General features: G+C 41.5%; 1 protein-coding gene across 8 annotated transcripts in view; it reads left to right on the forward strand.

Moving 5' to 3' along the window:
- DMD (dystrophin) overlaps window positions 1–19,922 on the forward strand; it is a 1,921,612-nt gene that overhangs the window by 1,867,863 nt on the left and 33,827 nt on the right. For 7 of the 8 annotated variants that reach the window (XM_041000021.1, XM_041000029.1, XM_041000033.1 and 4 more), the window contains one exon: window positions 1,617–1,775. The exons of the other annotated variant lie outside the window; for it this stretch is intronic. In XM_041000021.1, the coding sequence (XP_040855955.1) occupies window positions 1,617–1,775 (159 nt within the window). The remainder of the gene's footprint in view (window positions 1–1,616; window positions 1,776–19,922) is intronic. 8 annotated transcript variants of the gene reach the window in all.

The following is a 19,922-nucleotide window of genomic DNA, read 5'->3' on the forward strand; positions in this document are numbered from 1 at the left end:
TTGATGAGCACATGAGCTTAGATAACCTCATTGGTACATCAAGGTGATGAAGATAATAATACAGAATTTGTGTGTGACTTAGTTGTTTAACAACTGAGTAACAGCTTTTTCCCCCCAAATGTAACTGTAATGTGTTCTCCTTTTCACTCATGGAGGAGAGTTTCAATATTTGAAATATTTGGACAGGAAATTGTGTGACCAAAGAAGCAACTAGATTTAAATGGCTTGAATAATGTGCTTCTTTGGCCCACAGATTTTGATATTTAGACGCTCCAGCACACTCAAATTCAGTTTGTGTCCAAATGACAGTGGTTGCCATTCATTAAAATGCCTCAAAGAATAAGTAAGAAAAGCTTCCCTACGACTAACGCTATAATGAAATGTGAAAAGTTCTCGTAATAGAATTTCAGAATGTGGGAAGCAGGATAATAAATTAGATGGGTGGCAGAACTGCTTTTGTTTCATTCTCTAGCAAAATTGAGTTGAGCACACTTAGAAAATAAGATATATTTGACTCAACGTACAATGGTAAAAATCAGTACCGTAGGAACAGGACTGGTGGACTGGGTAACTTTGCTTCATTATTTGCTTTTAATAATGATCTGTAATTATTTTGAGTCCACTTTTCACTTCTCAACCAGTTATGTTGCTTGATAGACAGAGATAAAATAGATCAGGAGGACATTGGCCTTAATATGTGATTTTGTGCAAGTTTAAGTAGTCACAGAGGAGGAGCCTGTTAATGTTTGTAATCAGACTCAGAGCTTTGGCCTGTCACTAAGAAGAGAATGCAGTTCTTAGAACCTGGAGGTAAACAGACTTTGCTCAGAGTGGAGCAAAGCTTGCACGAAGTAATTTCTCCTGTGTATTTGAGAGCTCCACTTTTCCAGAAAGCTTGCAGCTACCTCCCAAGCTCTTAAGGCCTCTGCCACCTTTTCTCCCCAAGCTGAGTCCCTAAAGACTTGCTCTGGGGACAGAGATATTCTCTCTTATTCAGTTACCTTACGGGCTTTTTGTCCCTTATTTTTGTTCTGTCGAAGCAGCAGTTGAATGAAACCAGCATTTATCTGAAGTATAATTATTACCACCCTGCTCCCAGGACTTTTGTAGGTTAAAAATTAGTTTTCTGAAACAACACATATTAGGTATATTGCTATCCATTTAAGAAAATATTTACTCTGGTATTTTTAATGGCTGTAGGGTTATTTTTCCTAATCATTGTCAAACAGTAGTGTGGGGATAATGAGCAGATTATCTTGACAAGTGTGGTAGCAAAAGCATTTTATAGCCGTTAATATGCCTTTTAATATTAATTGTTGGCTAAACTGTCACCAGAGTCCCCGTGTGTCGGTAATTGTGCCTTTCCTTTATCCATGTGAAGTAGGTCAATTAGTTTCATTTGAAAATTGGAGCAAGTAGCACTGTGAACTGTCATCGGGAGAATGGTATACCACAACCTTGACAGTATCAAAAGGTGTTTGGAAGCAGGAACGAAAGGTCGAATTAATTGTTAAGCACAAATAAATGTATCTATTTTCAAATACACACTTGAGTCCCTGACCCTCAAAGCAAAATAAGCGGGGCAAAAAACCAAAACCTTTGATTTTATTTTCCAGAGATGATGAACATTTGTTAATCCAGCATTACTGCCAAAGTTTGAACCAGGACTCCCCCCTGAGCCAGCCTCGTAGTCCTGCCCAGATCTTGATTTCCTTAGAGAGTGAGGAAAGAGGGGAGCTAGAGAGAATCCTAGCAGATCTTGAGGAAGAAAACAGGTGAGTTTTCTTTCTAGCTTTGTCATTGGTATGCAGAGTGCATCCCCTTGCACACATAGAAAAGTGCCAGGAGTCAACTCGGCATTAATGTGTAACTGTTTTCTAAAATAATATGTTTAGCTCCATTTGCAGATTCTCTTTTTGATAATTTAAGAAGAAAATGAATGCAATAGTGTGATTAAAAATTCATATTTTAGGTGTGAAGGAATTAATGCTGATGGTGATAATTAACTTGTTGCATGTCTTCTAGAGGTTTTGGTTTTATAATTAAGAGAATTTAAGTGAAAAGCAGGGTACTGAATGATTATATGATTTTTATATGTGTTTGGCCATATTACAACTATCTCAGACATTTTAAAAAGTAGCCTTGTTGACTTGGATGTATTCAAGAACAAAGTATTTTATGTTGTGTTTCATCTTCAGAGGTAGAGTTCATTGCTTAGGCTCGCCAGCACAACAGGCTAGTGAGACAGTTGTGATTATTAGCCGTAACCTGTAAAAGGTATTCACGTAAAAGTAGCAGAAATTGCAGCAAAGGAAAAAGGCTGCAAAAATTGAGAAAGACTGCGGAGGACAAATAAAAAATGTAAAACTCTGTGATGGTTTGTGGCACCAGGGTAATGCAAATGATTGGATTTTTGCTTTTGTATTAGGTTTGTTACATCACAGGCCCCTTCGTGAAGACAGCCTTTGCGAATGATCACTTCCCACAGTGTGCCTTCTTCAGACACTTGCCACCAGGCAAATCTTTAAGGGAGAAATTGCTCAAATTTATTGCACTTCAGTGCTTTCATCTCTTTGGTGTAGCCCAAGGCACCGAGTTCTCCTAATCAAGGCAACACAATGTGTCTGAGAATTGGCACCCTCAGGGAGAGTGTCACCTCCAGATGAAAAAGCAAACTGCTGGTCATGCAGTCCTGTATGCTGCCACTGCCTGCCTTCTTACTCTTCAGACATCTGACCTATGGCCACGCCTGCTTAGCTCCCCTGTGTCTTTTTGCCACCCCTCCAGTGAATCCTGCAGACTCGCTCTAGTTGCACATGTTTAAGGACCAAGTACCTCAGTGGCATTCTGCCATCATCGTATTTGTACATTTAGGAAAATAAATAAATGAAGTGGTTTGGTGGGGGAGGGAGACAAAAGTGAAAAAGAGAAAAAGCAAGCCTTGCCTCTTAGCTGAATGTTCAAAACTTTCTACATATTTGTCTTAACCTGCTTTTCAGCTTCATCTTCCTTTGTATGCCCTGTGTTCTGGCAATGCTTTTGTGGGTTGCATTTCTGAGTACATCCTGTTCTTGCCCACTTGCTGGGCCAAGTTCAAGCTTGCATCTCAGCTTAGCTGCCCCCAAAGCCCTTGACTGCCTTGTAGGGCAGAGGAGTTCTGCCCATCCCCCTGACTCAGAAAAGCTTTGCCTGCACTCCCCACCATCCTCCCTCTCCTCAGATTTCCTGCAGCTGGGAGTGATCTAACTTTTCCTTGTAGTCCTGAAACACTTTGTAAGTTTTGTCTTGTTTTTGTTTTTCCAGAAAACTCCTCAAGGACAGTTTTTGCTTTTTTGTCAGGTATTACCAGTGTCTCCCTGTAATGAGATAGTGGGTGCCTTTGGGGCAAGGGCTGCCTTAATGTTACCTTCAGAGGTCACCTGTAGTACCCAGCACAGTAAGAAAAGTATATGGGATTTCATAAAATGGCAGGCGAAAACTTGAGAATGCAACAGGGCTATCGTACGAGTACCATCCAGGAGGTAAAATTGGATTTTTTTTGTTGTTGTTGTTTTAGTAGAAACTATTTTGGGTCTTATTTGTCAGATTGTTGAGAATGAAGATTGTGGCAGATGAAGACATTCTCCTTAACATTATTGACAATCACTGTGTGAAATCTTTCATCATCATAGGGGTCAAAGAGGAAGCAAAAATTGGGATTGGCAGTGTAAATCGAATTTGATGTGATCGGGGAATAGATACGCTTTTGCAGTGCCTAATGTTTGGTGTTCTAGTTCCTTGCTGAAGAGATATGTTGTGGTGGCTGTTCGCACACTCTCCTGCATTCCATGGCGAGCAGCTCAAAGAGAATTGACAGAGTAGTGGTATCCATCATTTGTATATCATTTCATTCTTCTCAAAGCACTGTAATATATTTTAGGTCATTTAATCTTCCTAAAAGCTCTGTGTGAAATAAGAGGTTAGTCTCTGTGAATGAGAAAATGCAGTCTCTGAGAAGTTTCAATAGTTTGTTCCATTCTCCACAGCCAACCAATAGTAGAATTTACTTCAAATCCAGGTTTTTTTTTTTTTTCTGGGTTAAAGTATCTACCTCTGTCTTGGACAAGTTTTCTTTATTTTTAAAGAGAATCACTTTATGTAAATATTATTTATGTGGCATTGTGACATATTCCACAGAATGTGTCTTAGTGTGTGGGCTATTTCAGAAGGATGTGAGCATCCTTGAATAAACCTCAGTGTATGTTCTTGTGGTACAGTAATAGCAATTGGGCCTGAAGGATACCTTAAGAATAGGAGGATTTGTTTTCTGGAAAAAAGAAATCACATGGGGTCTACTTAAGGATCTAAAAATGTGAAATCTCATGTTGATGCGAGTCTTTCTAAAAGTTATCTTGTGCTTCTAGAAACGGTCAAGGGGCTGGCATTATGGTGCAGTGAGTTAAAGTTGCCACTTACAATGCAGACATCCCATACTGGAGCAGGCATTTGAGTTCTAGCTGCTCCACTTCACATTCAGCTTCCTGCTAAGTCACCTGGGAAGGTAGTAGATAATAGCCTGAGTGGTTGGATGCCATCACCCAGGTAGGAGACTCAGTTGGAGATCTTGGCTCTTGGTTTCTGCCTGGTGGTGGCCATTTTAGGAGTGAACATTGAATGGAAGATTTCTGTCTGCCTCTCTTTCTTACTCTGCCTTTTAAATAAATACATCTTTTGAGAAAGAGAAAGAGAGAGAGAAAGCTCATCATGAGTGTAGATCTCATCTTTACTCACATTTTCACCTCCTGCGAAAACCCATGGAATTGCCACAGTTTGTTCCCTGGCCAAGCCCGGCTGGTGTGCTTGTGCTGGCTTGCACTTATTCCCAGGACACTTCAGAGGGTTCCTTTGCCTTTATGACCTTTGAGTTCCATGTTTCTTAAGAACCCTTAATTGGCTGGTTCCCACCCCCACCCCCCCTTTTGGTCCTTACCCTGAGAAACCCAGGAAATCGTTAGGTGCTCTCTAGAGCCTGTGCCTGCCAAACTAGCTTTTTCCCAAGTCAGTATTGGGCTATATAAATGACAGATAGAAGCACATTGAAGAGCAAATGGGACAGGATGTTTAAAATTGAGATTATCTGAAGGCTTTTGGATGTGTACTTGCCAAATCTATGTGTGTTTTGTGTTCCTTTATTCCACAGTTACGAGTTATGGACAAATACCAGTTAGCCAGGGAGAGAGTGTGGAGACTTCATTCCTGAGTAGATATGTTGCTGAATTTTGATAAGTATTCTTCTTCACTCCTCACCATGATCCCATTGGACAGCTGAAGGTGGCTGTTTGAGAGGGATCCCTGGGGTATCTTATCTCTGTCTGTACAATTCCGTTTTCCTGAATTGCTACACATAGCATTCAATAAATATTTGAATACATGAATAAATGAAATTAAATGAAGCTCAGTGTATTTCAGTCATAACACACATGAATGCACTTTTGACTAAAATTATTTTACAGACCCAGTGTCATAGAGAAAAGCTTTTCAAAGAGTTTTTATGGCTCACTTTTCAGGATACTGCTCTTTACAGATTAGCACCAAGCATTGTTTCGTCTTAAGTTTAGAATGGGAAAGATTAATTTTTCAAATCTCAGGCAGTAGGTTTTTTTCTCCCTATTATTGGCTTCTGAATGATGTTTTATGCCACAAAGATTAGGCTAAAGTTCTGAGCAGATGTTAAACAGGCATCTGGATTGTTGATGAATGTTTATTTCACTTCTCCATAATACTCCATTCTCTCTGTCATAACCATTGGTATTTCTGCAGCATCTGATCTTGTTAGAGACGTTGAGAGTCCTGACCATTGCATATCCTTAGTGTTGAAAAGGAAAGGTTTATTTATTTTTTCCTGTGTGGCTTAAAGACTGTAGTCTGTTGACTTTGTTTAAATGCTGAAGTTTTATTCTGTGGCACTGCTAAAGGAATCAAGACCTGCTCTGCAATTGAAGGTAAGAACCTGGCAATGAAAAGCTAGTTACAAGAGACAGACTCATTGTCATTCTACTACTTGCATGGCGATTTGATTAGATTGTTTCCAAATCTAATAGGCAAGCAAACGCTAACCTAAATCACCATAAAGTCAGTTAATTAAGGCTGGTATTAGATGTTGTATAACAATAAGGGCCTCTGGATTCTTGTAGCTACAGAGTACTGTTCACATCATTGTAGTTGGGCAGGTAGACTCTACAGTCTAAACGTGAGGTTTTTCTTTTTTACCTTCCTCCAGTGGTTATGCAAGGTAATTAATAGTATCATCAAAGACATTCTTGATTAGTGAATCATATCACTGAATTAAACAGCTGGAAATCATAATCCCATCCCCCTTCACCTGCTATAGTCTTATGACTTTCCTTCTGGTAGAGGAATTAGCAATGATAGCCTCAGGTCAGAACCTATATTTCTTCCATTAGGACTTTGTGTGGCTCTCAAATAAAGCTAAAATAGCTAGCAGGAAGGAAGCTAAAGCGGGTCAAGGTTGGGCAGTTGCAGCTGGGGTATGAATATGCCTGACCCTCCACATCCACTGATACCCTAGCCATAGATTCAGCCAACCGTAGATGAAAAGCATTTTTAAAAGGAAAAAACAGACATGCACAGACCTTTTTGTCTTGTCATCATTCCCCAAAACAATATATAACTTGCCAATCATTGAAATAATATTTACAATGTTTTGGGTATTATAGTGTAAAGATAATTTGAGGTAGGCAGGAGTATATGCAGAAGTTAGACTGCAGATAACATATTATTTAACATAAGGGGTCTAAGCATGCACAGATTTTGGTATGTCCTGGTGTCTTCAGATACCCAGTGACAGATGCACAAGTAACAGTATCAGAATGAGAAATAGCAGAGTACATTTGGGGAAACTACACTTGTGTTACTGTCTCATAAGGCAAGTCTGTGGGAGGCTATGAAGCTGGCCAGGGAGACAAGGATGGTGAGGAAGTTCCTGCTGCTGTGCTGAGGAGCTTAGCCCTGCTCTGTTGGGGCAGGAATCTGTTCCAGGAGCTTGGGCAACTAGGCACCGACAGTAACACTTCTGTCAATTACTTACCTGTATGTGCAACTCAGATGACCGCACACAGCTGTGTGGAGGACGACTTCTTTTAAAAATATATATATTTTGTTGTTTACATAATTGAAAAGGATGTATGGCCATGTGGACTGCAAAGGGTGGGGGGAGTTGAGGCATGCAGGAAGAAGAATGGAACAAATGTTTCCAATTTCCTTTTCTGCTATATTTGCAGGGGAGGGCGGGGGGGCAGGGGCGGGGTGTGAGGATGGGTCTTGCTCCTTGCTGTCAAACTGCATCAGCACCTGGGGATGGGGAACTGTCCATTTGATGTCATCTTAGATACCCTGATGTTGGAAAGAGTCTTCTGAGGGTATTGGCTTGAGTGGTTTTGATAGTATAGAGATTTCATTGGCTTCATTGCACTGGTGTTGAAAAAATCTCCTTGAGGTTTGTTAGCTGATGAAGTCTACCTCAGTGTGCATCCATAGACCTAGACACTTTTGCTGCAAAGCTTGGACAGGAAAGTGGTTCAACCTGTTCTGCTTTCTATCCTCGTAAGCACTTGATGTCCTGTGCTGGCCTAGATGAGCTGGCTGTCATGTACCCTGTGCTGTTCTCTGCACAGATATCAGCAACTGAGGAGGCCCAGTCCCAATACATGCACTCCAAGGTCAGGCCACATATCCTGTGATTTTCCCGTGACCCGAGTTTGAGTTCAGCAGATTAGTTGGGCAGTCCTGTAGGAACCCTAGCTTGGGGTGACTCTAGATACATGTGTGTACCAGCTAGCATGGAGTACTGTTCAGTCTGTTGTCTGCATCTGCCTATGCACATACCGGTGAATGTACTGCCTGGTCAGTTCTGCCCCCAGCCCCATATCCCATGCAAACTGATGGATGCTGAAGCCTACAACAGTACAACCCAGCTCACACATATACCAGCTGGAACTGCAACCTAGTCAGGTCTGAGTATCCATAAGGCACCAGCCCACCCCCAGCCCCAGTTCCTGCATGTGTAGCAGTCTAGTCCAGCCCGTCATGCATCTCATCAGGATATTGTACATAACTGTGGATGCTGCGACTTAGCTTAGTCCGACCCAGTGCCAGACCCAGCACGCATGAATCCCAAGGGATGCGATCACCTTGTCCAGCCTAGCCTGCCTCTCCCAGCCCTGGCACTCATGCTCATGAAAAGGAGCGGTAGCCCAGCAGGGGAGTGCCCAGGGTTCCTCTAGCAGTCCCACTCCTAGACCCAGATCTTGAACTTGCCAGGGGCTACTGTGGTTCCAGTCTGACATGAGTTGTGTCCAATCTCAGCACTTGCTAGATGCTGTGGCGCAGCCTAGCTGGCCTACACTTATTCTGGCTTTTGCATGGGCCAGCAGATAAAGTGGCTTAATCTAACCCTGCTGTCTCCCAAACCCAGCTCGCAGGCCAACGGGCATTGCAGCCCAGTCTGCCCCTAGTCCTAGCTCTTATGCTCACCAGTAGGAGCAGTAGTCCAGCAGGGGAATCCAGAAAGTTCCCCTACCAGACTCACCCCTAGCCCTGGGTCTTCGGTATGGCAGTGGGTATTGTGGCCCAATCTGGCAATGAATCACCTTGCCTCAGCATTCACCAGTGGATGCTGCAGCATAGCTTAGCACGGTCAGCTCCCAGTCCCAGCCCTCATGTGAACTGGTGGGTGTTGTGGCCCAACCTGATCTGGTCTGCACTGTGTCCTGACTGTTATGCCTGCCAGCATGTACTGCAGACTGGTCTTTGCTGGGCTGCCTCCTGGTATTGACTTACACACTGCCCCCCCCCAAGTGGGAACCATGGGTTAAGAGGGGAGTCTCCTGTCAGACCAGCTCCCTGCTCCAGATCTTATGGCCACTGGTGGGTGCTCTGTCCAGCCTGACATGGCTTGTCTCCAGTCCCGGCATTCACTGGTGGTTATTGCAGCCCTATCCAGCAGGCTGCAGTGAGGGTGAATTTGAAAAAAACAATAACAAGGAAGTCAGGTAGGGAGTTGCATAGAGTCTGAGAAAGAGATGGTTATGGTCTTAAGTGATAGAAATGAAGGAGAGAGGCTAAATTTGAATAAATTTCAGAGGAAGGGCAGAGCTGTTTGATTTGGTTGTTCTAAAAGTCTTGAAGAGGGAAGGTTTTCAGTAAGGAGACAGTTGTTTGCAGCTGGGACTGACCATCCATAAGGCACAGCAGTAAAGCTGTCCTTTAATTCAGTGGTCCTTAGGGGGTCCATTCTCATGGGTTGTATAGCTGGAAGATGATGAATGGGGTACAAGAGAGTTTGGACTGAGGGTCTGGTGACATTCCCTCTGTGTAAATGTCTGTCAGTGTGTGAGAGGGAGCTTTGAAGCTGGCAGGAGAGGAGTGGGCTGAAGATGTTGGGTCTGTGACTCACCAGCTTGCAGAAGTAGTTGAGACTGAAAGAGCGAATTTATCTAAACAGGAAACAGGCAGCAGAAGGAGAAGATTATATTTGATAGGGATCTGGAAAATGGGAACAGTAAAATGTTTATTTGTTTTTAAAGAGAAAACAATACGCATGTTTTACAAAATCCGAAGGGTCCAAAAAGGCATAGAGATAGAAATGAGTATATTCCAGCCTTGGTGTGTGGCCATGGTGTTGCCAAATTTAAGTGGTAGTAGTACCTTTACTGGGTTTTGTGTATCCCGAAGAAAGTCTCTGTATGTGCAAATTTGTAAATGTTATCTGGTTGTTGGAATTATTTCACATAATACTGTGTAGTGTTCACTTTTTGGGAAAAAAAAAGATTTTTGAATGTTAGAGTGACAGAATGAGAGACAGAGATCTTCCATGTATTGGTTCATTCCCCAAATGCCAGCAGTGGCTGGGGCTGAAACTCCATCTGGTTTTCCCATATGGGTAACAGAGGATCAACTACTTGAACCATCTGCTTTCTCAGGCACATTAGGAGGGAGACGGGTTGGGAGCAAGGCAGACAGGACTTCAACCAGCACTCAGATGTGGTATGTTAGTGTCATAGGTGATGAATGAACAACCGTCTATGCCACAACTCTGCTCCCACATGCAGTATGTACTCTCGTGTTCCCTTTTTACTTAAAAATTCACAATTACTTCCCGTATGCTGCAGGAACTGTGCCAGAATTCCCGGGGAGAAGAGGTTGAGAAAGCAAGGAGCATTTTCCCAGAGCAGGCTAGGAGGAGGTGTGCATGGAGTAGATGAAGGATCAACTCTGAAGGAAAAGTGGTAGTAAGGAATCAAGTGTAAGGAAAGAGAGGAAGCTAATAGAATGAATGGTAAGATGTGGAATTGAAACTTCCATGACTATTGCAACTTTAGAAAAAACTTGGAGAGTAAGTGTGATATGAGACATTTAATGAAATTAAGCAAAAGAAAAAACATTCTTGAGATTTTTTTGTGACGTATTTAACTTTTACAAGTATTTGAGATGCAAAACCACAGAGAAATTCCTTCTGAGCGTTCTTTCTCCAAGTGCTCACAAAACCAGGGCTGGACCAGGCCAACGCTGGAAGGCAGGAAGTCAGTGTAGCTCTCGCACAAGGCATGGCAGGGACCCAACTCCTGTGTCTGTCCCTGCTGTCTCCCAGGGTATGCAGCCGCAGATCTGCTCGCGGGAGTGACTGCAATATAGGAGTCAGCTCAGGTGTTGTGGGGATGCAAAAGAGCTAAAGGACACACACACACACACACACACACACACACACACACACACACACACACACACACACACACACACACACACACACACACACACACACACACACACACACACACACACACACACACACACACACACACACACACACACACACACACACACACAAATTGGGTCAACCATCTGAGCTCAATGCAGCCAGGAAAGGAGTGACCATTGATTGCTCCATCTAGCCTATCTGAACATACTCTTTCTCTCTGTGTCTCTGTCTCTCTCTCCCTCCCTCCCTCTCCTTCTCCTTCTATACAACATGAAGAACTCTGGTGATTAGACTATTCCCATCTTAAAGGTACAGCTGCTGTCTCCCTGCGCAGGCTGGATCCAAGCTGACTTTGGTAGAGTTCTGTTTCCTCTTTAGGTTCTCCATGAGGGCCCCCCACCCCCTTTTGGCTTTCATTACCCCAAAACACCACTCCAAAACAATTGAAATGATTGTGGTTGTCAGCCTGTTGAATTACATCCCATTCCTGAGGATGTTCATTTCTGTAAACAGTTGCTGAATGCTTAATGGGTTTGTTATAAAAAGAGAGAGAGAGAGAGACTATATGTTTACTCTCATGGAACTTAAGATTAAATAGTTCAATAAATAGCCTTAAAATCTAAACAAGGAGCTATAGCTCAGTTAGCACAGAGAAAAATGGAGCGTGGAGACCTTCACAAATGAGTTAAAGGTTGAAGCCCGCAGAGGAGTTTTCCAGGCCAAGAGGGGAAAGGAATACATTTTATAGACTGATGGAGTAATGAATAGTGTGCAGCATGGGAAGAAGAGAAGAGTAAGAGGGCAGCAGAATGGCTGGTTAGGAATACTATTAAGGAAGTTTGTACTTGCCATTAAAAAATGTATGCTTTATCCGACAGCGAAATAAGTGGGAAGATAAAAATAATTGTAGGCAGGTAGCTAAAGGCATACACAATTTTAGAAGTACCATGGAACAATCTCTTGAAAGGTGACCAGATTGTGAACTAAGGATTTTTAGGCAAGTACAGACAGGTTGGGGAAGGTGAAATATCAGTAGATGAATAGTTCCAGGGGAGCAGGGAAAGGGAAGAATGGAGAGATGGAGAGCATTTTTAAATTTGAGAAACTGAGGAATGATAAATTAAAAGCAAACAAAGAATAGTGTACACACAAAAGCCACTGGTTTGCAAATGGTCAGAAGATAGAAGTGCTTGTCAGGCATATGAAGTTCTGTTTGCTCAAGGACATTCAAATGGAAATTTGCTATAATTGTACATGTGTATGAAAAGGATAAAAAAAGAAAAGCCATTGCACTAAGTGCCTGTAGTGTCAATAGGGGTCTCTGAACAGAGTAGGGATTAGGCTGGTGGGGCTTTGGGTTTGGCCTGAGCTTCCCTGTAGCCAGAGAGATAGGAGGAAACATCACAATTCATCTCTTAATGGTGAATGAAAGAAGTAGGCGACATCCCAAGGAAACAGCATGCTATTCCTAGCTCCACATGAGAGCAACGACAAGGACAAATCGGCATCGTTTGAGTGCTTGCCGTGGAACAGGAGCTGAGCAGAGGGAAAAATCCCAGTTAAGCTGTATAACAACTGTGAAGGATAAGGCCATTTCTTCCAGACTCTTTGGTACAGAATGTGAAATGTGTTTCATAAAGCTTGCCTGAAACAAAGTTGGATTCCAACTCGAGCTTTCCTAAACACCAAACCAGTGTTAGGTTTGGCATGTTGGCTAGAGTCTTTACTATCATTTTAATAACAAAAACCAAGGGAAATGGTAATGTGGCTTTTTCTAGTAGCTTGTGATATGTGTGGCAAGCTTAGTATTGGAGATCTAAGACATGGCAACAGTTGTTCAAAGGTAAAGGCCACTGTTGCCCAAAATGTGCTCTGACCGATGCCTTGTTGATCATCTGGGAAAGATGATTCTGGGGACAGGTAAACTTGTATTAGAAAGATGGGATTAAACAGCGCTGAGCTTGCTCGAAGAGAAACTTGATTAGCTTTGTTAACTCCCATGTTGCTTGGAAATGACCTCGAGCCCAATTGTGGTATTATGTAGAACACACTTGGGTACGCAAATGTAAAGAAAATACTAAACTGTGAATTTCAATGTGAAGAATGTCAAAATGATAGTGTGGTTAGCTTTCTTCTTGTGGCTATTGAAAAACCTAGCCATTTTCTTTTTTTTTTTTTCCTTAAAGATTTATTTTTATTTGGAAAGTCAGATATACAGAGAGGAGGAGAGACAGAGAGGAAGATCTTCTGTCCGATGGTTCACTCCCTAAGCAGTTGTAATGGCCGGAGCTGAGCCGATCAAAAGCCAGGAATCAGGATCATCTTCTGGGTCTCCCACCTGGGTGCAGAGACCCAAGGCTTTGGGCCATCCTCGACTGTTTTCCCAGGCTGCAAGCAGGGAGCTGGATGGGAAGCAGGTCGGCCGGGATTAGAACTGGCACCCATATGGGATCCCAGTGTGTTCAAAGTGAAAACTTTAGCCGCTATGCTACCGAGGCAGGCCCAAAACCTAGCCATTTTCTTTGTGGAGATATCAGAAGAAGGAGCTACAATTAATGCCTGCAGTTGAAGTCTGAGTTTTTCTTGGGAAAGTAGTTTTTGGCATGCTGTAGTAGTGAAAGTGTTGTTCTGTTAGACTTGGAGGTCAGAATGATTTAGTTAAGAAAATCCAAAGTTGGAGTATTAAATCATGCCATAGCCCCATAGAAAATGCATCATAATATGTTTGTGGAATATCCCACAGAATAATCTGGCCATTCAGTTAAACCACCAAGAAAAATTTCTCCCAAGTAACATGCCACAATTGAGTTGTGATATGGAGTTATTAACAGGCTAAACTTTGAAGCATGTTTACCACAGAGAGCAACTTTTTTTTTTTTACCTATGATAATTCCTGTTGAATCTTTTTAAGTACTTAGGTTGGAAAGGCTAGTTGTTGCTTGAGGAATTTCTCTAATGGTAACTCTTTTTTTTTTAATCTTATACTAGGGATTGTAGGTGTAATTTTTTAAAAAAGATTTATTTATTATTGGAAAGGCAGACACACAGAGAGAAGGAGAGACAGAAAGATCTTCCGTCCAATGATTCACTTCCCAAGTGGCCGCTGAGCCAATCCGAAGCCAGGAGCCAGGAGCTTTTTCCAGGTCTCCCATATGGGTGCAGGATCCCAAAGCTTTGGGCCATCCTCGACTGCTTTCCCAGGCCATGGGCAGGGAGCTGGATGGGAAGCGGGATTAGAACCAGTGCACATATGGGATCCTGGTGCATTCAAAGCGAGGACTTTAACCACTACGCTATCATGCCAGGCCCTCCAGGTACAAATTTAAAGGTTGAAAATACAAATTTTAAATTGACAGGTCGATAGTGTATGGTCCTGTGTAATGTTACTTTAGGAAACATCACTTTCTTCACATTGAAATTTTAGAGGGTGATTTCTAGAAAAATGTTGAAAAGACAGCTGTGGAGTTTTTTTTTTTTTTCCTTGAGATTTATTTACTTTGAAAGCGTTCCAGAGAAATCCATCTTCATCCTCTGGGTCACTCAGATGACCACAAATGGCCAGCCGTGGGCCAAACAGGGCCACAACCACACGATTCTTCCAAGTCTCCCACCGGAGTGGAAGGGGCCCAGGGACTTGGACCATTTTCCACTGTTTTCCATGGCTGCTAGCAAGGGACTAGATCAAAAGTGGAACAGAATGGACATGAAGCAGCACCCATGATATACTAGGGCCACAGGTGCTGACCTATGCACTGTGCTGCCTTCTGGCATGGAGTTTGAGAAGTCTGGAGTGAGAGTGATGAGTTGAGGGTAACTGGTCTTAGAGGAGATAGCAGCCCAACAAGAGGGTTTTCTCCTGGGAAGAAAATGAATACAGGAAGATGACAAAAGATTCCCTGTTATACTTGAGGATGCCCAGTTCTCCAGGAGCGGACAAGTGCGTTTCCCTTATTTAAATGGATGGCTTCTGCAGATGACAGGACCTTGCTGTTGCATTTCATTTTTTATTGTCTAAATAAGGAAAAGATAAGCTTTTCTTGTGTCTCGAGAGTTTGGGTTACTGTGCTCTAACTATAGATCATGTGTTAAACCATGTCTTCCTTTTCCTATAATTTCCCAACAAATGAAGGTGATCATCTATAAAGGCCGATATCTTTTATATAGTAGCCTTTATTTTTAGCTGTAGCAGTGAGCATGAATCTCAGGTGTTCTGAATTCATTTTTTTTTTCTCATGGAAGAACCGAAAACTAGCCTACACTCTAGAGCAGGTGTGGGCAACATCTAGCCTGTAAAATATTTGGTCTGTCCCTGCTAAGGCATCCTAAGGTGGTCTCAACAGTTCATAAATAAAAAAATAATTTTGGTATATTTGTTCATGTCTTTCAATGAATAGTTATATCATCTAAAAACAAAAGTTCATAATTTTGTGTGACCCATAAATGGTGTTATAAATATGTAAGTAGTCCTTGGCAGAAAAAAGATTCCCAAACCCTGCACTAGAATGTATGATTCTCTGAGTCTGATTAGAGTACCTTGGTGTCTTTATTTTCATATAGTTTGGTGCATAAATGCGTTGCATAAGTTACATGGAGTTTTCCTGCTATTTGATGGGTTTTTGAGTGATTTTTTTTTCAGCTATTCTCCTTTTTCAGGTCTGCTGGTGGTATGCTTTTCCCAGTTCCCTTAGTGTGCCTGTTCATGTTGTGATATTTTGCATTAGACTGCAAACATGCAAGTTGCTGAGGTTAAGCCAGGCTTGAGCATTTCTTGAGTTTGGCACTTTTCTGTCTCATCGTGTGAAAATACAAGTGTTAAGTATTTGTATAGATAATTCTGTAGGCATGTGCTTGCCATCTGTCTTTTATGTTCATGGGCTAAAGCTTGGCTCCTCAAGAGTGGAAAAGTCTTTTAGCTTGTTATCCTCAATGGATAACTGTCTTTGTGCCATGAGAAATGATACATAAATCTAGAACTTGTGCATAAGAGCTTTATGAAAATAATTCATATAGTATGCAATAAACTAGGTTTATTTTATTTTTTATTTATTGTTATTAGTAACAGTAGGGTATCACTATTTCATAGTGCAACCATCATTGCAAAATTTCAGGATGTTTTCTTATCCCCCAGGCATTTTTCATTTATTCTGGAATCCCCCTGTATGCCAAACCATAGACACTCATCTCACGTCAGTCTCTATGGATCTGCTTACTCTAGACCTTTTGTACAAATGGAATATTTGCAACACAGGGGTCATCTGTGACTAGTTTCTTTGACTTGGCATGATGGAAAAGGACATGCATGTAATAGCATGCATTAGCACACTTCATCTTTTCTTAGCACTGCATAAGTATTCCATTGTATGATTATGCTGGTCTGTAGTTGATGGGATTTGGGTTGTTTCCACTTACTATTATTGATAGTTTTATGAGTATTGGTAAATGAATATTCATGTGCAAGCATCGGTACTTATTTGTAGACAAAGTAACCTGTAGTTTCTGTTGTAGTAGTAGAGGAGACCATGGGACCAGATATGGCAAGTGTGTAGTGCAGTTACAAGTCAGGAAGTGAAAACGAAGCCATTAGGGTGGATTTATTGGGAAAACTTTAGGCCGAGTTGAACTACACATGAGGGACTGCAAGTTGGACACAAGAAATTTACAATTATGATTCACCTAGAGACTGGTGAGACTTTTTGCTGACTACAAACAATGGAAGCTTGATATTTTGCTGTGTTTGTCTGAAAACATATTTTTCCCTCTGGTGCCATTTCTGGGGACGAGACTTGCTACCAGTGTCTCCAATCCTAGTTTGCCTTTTGAATGAAGACCAGCCACTGCAATTCTTGTGTGCTTTGTGTTTTGATTTTTTTCAGGGCTTGTGTGGAGCTTTTGATTGATATGTTCATCTGTAGACAATAAATGCTGGTCAGGAATTTTTAAATAGCAGCTTAGTTATTAAGCTGAAGCCAATTAATACTGCCAGGGTCTATCTCGGGATTGGGGCAGGATATTGATCTCTGTATCAAGGGTATATCCAGACAAGAGAGTACATCTAGATACATAATGTTTGAGTCAAGTCTCCTGGGTGCATCTATCAGCAGGACAGTTTTGGCACATGCCTAGCATGGTGGAGATCTCAACCAAATGAATTTGGCCAGATGCTGAGCTGTAATAACCTTTACTGAAGGGAAGATACACAATCACTGTAAAACTTGGGAGTAGCTCAAGTATATCCAGGGGCTAGAATTTCAACATGTATAGGGCAAACACTGAATGATGATTCATTTTCCAGGGACAATTAATGTATGCTTTCAGACCAGCTCAGTCAGTCTTACTAGATTGCTTTCATTTCAGATAATTTGTTTTGGTTTGGTAGCAAGTCTGTAGCCTATCTGAGAATCCAAATCTAAGGAGAATGTAGAAGGAATGAAGTAATAATTTTAACAGTAATGTTAGTATGACTGCGCATTGGTGTAAAAGTTTTACATATAACAGAGTGTACTGGCATTAATCATCAGCATAGGATTCGTGATTATCCCTTTGCTTATGGTAAGCAACCAACCTACACTGGCAAGGACTGACAAGACCATTTCCCAAGCCCCGTTCTAATTGCCTCCTTGGCCATGGGTGATGAAAGCGCTGGAAAGGTGATGTAGCAAATCAATCTTTATTATTCATTCATTTTCTTTATGTGACAAGGTTTTTTTTTCCTTTCCTTTACATGCTTCAGTATCTTTTAAAATGCAAATGTCCCTGGAAGAAATGGCAGGTTATTACGTAGTCTCAGCTTTCAGTGTCTTACATAAAACCCCTGTACTGAGCAAATTTCAATAGGAAAGAGAGATGTTAATGTTTGTGAGGGGATCAGGTAAGGATTAAAATCAAAAGGGGAGGGGAAATAGGGTCCTGCCATTTTGGCTGTGCACTGTCTCACCTCCCACTCTGTGATTGCCTCCTTAGTTAATACAGGCAATCTAGTTCTGTAACTAGCTTATTATAAAAGGATGTCCTACTCACAAATACCCCTAAAGCTTTCTGCCATTAGAAGGCATTTTAAAAACTTGCTAGTCAATCTGTCCCATTGACTGCATAGCCAGGTAAAATGTAACTGCCTGGAAGGTCAAGTTTCTTTGGGCCCACTCCTTCTAGTTGCAAGCCTAACAGTGTTCTGCTTCATGGTTCACTCAGTGGGTGCTCATACTTTGGTGACTTTAATGTGGAATACTGTAAGGACCTTGGTCACTGAAAAGTAACCTTTAATATTATGCAACTATTTCATAGTAGGAAAGTCCTATTTTAATAGTAGTTGATCTACATTGATATCACTTTGCCTTCTATAACTTAGTAGAAATTACACACAGATTGTTGCAAGGGCCCTCTGCTTGAATGTGTTCAGCAGGTAGAGGAGAGGCAACAAGCTCTGCCAGTTGCTTTCATCTCCTATGCCTGTTAGTTGGTTAGGAAATGTTTCTGGATGTGAATCTATCTGGATAACCACATTTATAGACTGCATGACATAAAATTAATCAGACACATCTGCGTAGTTGTAGAATGGAGGTGTTTTTTTTTTTTTTTGCTCTATGGAGAATAAGAAATTAATAATGGATGGGAGACTTTTTTAGGATGACTGGTTGCGGGAAGAAATTGTAGTGACAGAAGCCATGTGCAGTGAATTTGAATTAGTGTTCTTTAGGGAGCTACCAGAGCAATATAATTTACAAGATAATCAAGAATGTAAATAGAATCTCTGTGGAGTCCTCTCATTGCTGACATACGTTTATTTGTATTGAAATCACTACATTGCAACAAGTAGAGCAACAGTGGGGGGTGGGGGAGATGTGCAACTTCTAGGGAGGCTAATATATATGGACAGCCAAATGTTAAAATTACATCTTGTATCAGTATTACACTTAAAAACAGTTTACTTTGAGAGAGTGATACTTTACTGATCATTTATGGAAAAGAATCGCTTATGTTCCTTATAAATACTGTGTCATAAAACATTGAGCCTTATGCACTTGAGAAGGTATTTGGCACAGGCTTTTGCCTATGAGGAAATACCATAATGTGTAAACGTTCCATGCCTTCAGTTTCCAGTCTTGACTGCAGATTTCCGAGCATCACCACGTTGACTACAAAGTGTTTTGTGAAAGTCATCTTGAGCATAGACACTGGAGCATCGTTTTTGTAATCCTCATAAACCTTTACATACCTTGAAACATCACTTTATCCAGAGGTTTTCAGAAAGTTCGTGGGATATGGATGGATGACAATTTCTTGCACCGATTTATTCCAGCTCCACACATTTTTGAGGTATTCTCATGTTATTATGAGACATTACGGCACAAGTTGTCATAGCTTAGCACTTACGAGATTTATGTATATTCTGTTTAGGACAAAGGTACCTGTTTTTTTTTTTTTTTCATTTAATGTGGCTATTGAATTAAGGTTTGCAGTGTTAGGAAGGAAATCTTCACTAGACATTTGCAAGATCACTGTGTCGCAGTAGTTTCTGATTAAGTTAACGTTGGCAGGAGCAGAGAACAATGCCTTAAAGCAAGAGCTGTTTTCTCCATGTACTATCTGCTACTGGGTAAACTGCACACATAGTTGGTCTTGCAACAAGATGAGCATCTCTGTGGCCTAGAAAGGACAAAATAAAAGACTTAAAAACAGGACGTTCTGAACAGTAAGTGGGTTAATGTTGGGGGTTTTGGCTTCAGGCATCAAGAGGAGTAAAGTTCTCCTTAGGAGGTGAGTGCTCTGTGCCAGGGTCGCTATTTGGAATTAAGGCTCCCTCAGCATGTAGTACATCTGGAAACACATGTGCATATGAAAAGTAACAATTGGCACTGCTATGGATTGCAGAAGAGGAAAAAATGCACTCACCAAGCATGTAATCCTAGCCTCAAAATCAGGAGTAATGTGCCTGGTGATGTAATTAATGGTATCTCCATAACACTCAATGTGTCAGGCAGCAGAGTAAGCAGTAGATTCCTGAAGGGTAAGTGTGGAATAGCCACAAAACTACTTGAGAGAGATCACTATAAAGAGGAAAGCCTACACAAAATGCATACACATACCTCCCCTGCATGGCTGTCTCATGCACTCAATTATAAGTAAGAGAATACCAGTCACTACAGAGAGGAAGATCTTCCATCCGATG

This window comes from Ochotona curzoniae, unplaced genomic scaffold (genome assembly GCF_017591425.1).
Source record: "Ochotona curzoniae isolate NIBS_2020 unplaced genomic scaffold, NIBS_Ocur_1.0 contig_1274, whole genome shotgun sequence".
Taxonomy (NCBI): Eukaryota; Metazoa; Chordata; class Mammalia; order Lagomorpha; family Ochotonidae; genus Ochotona; species Ochotona curzoniae.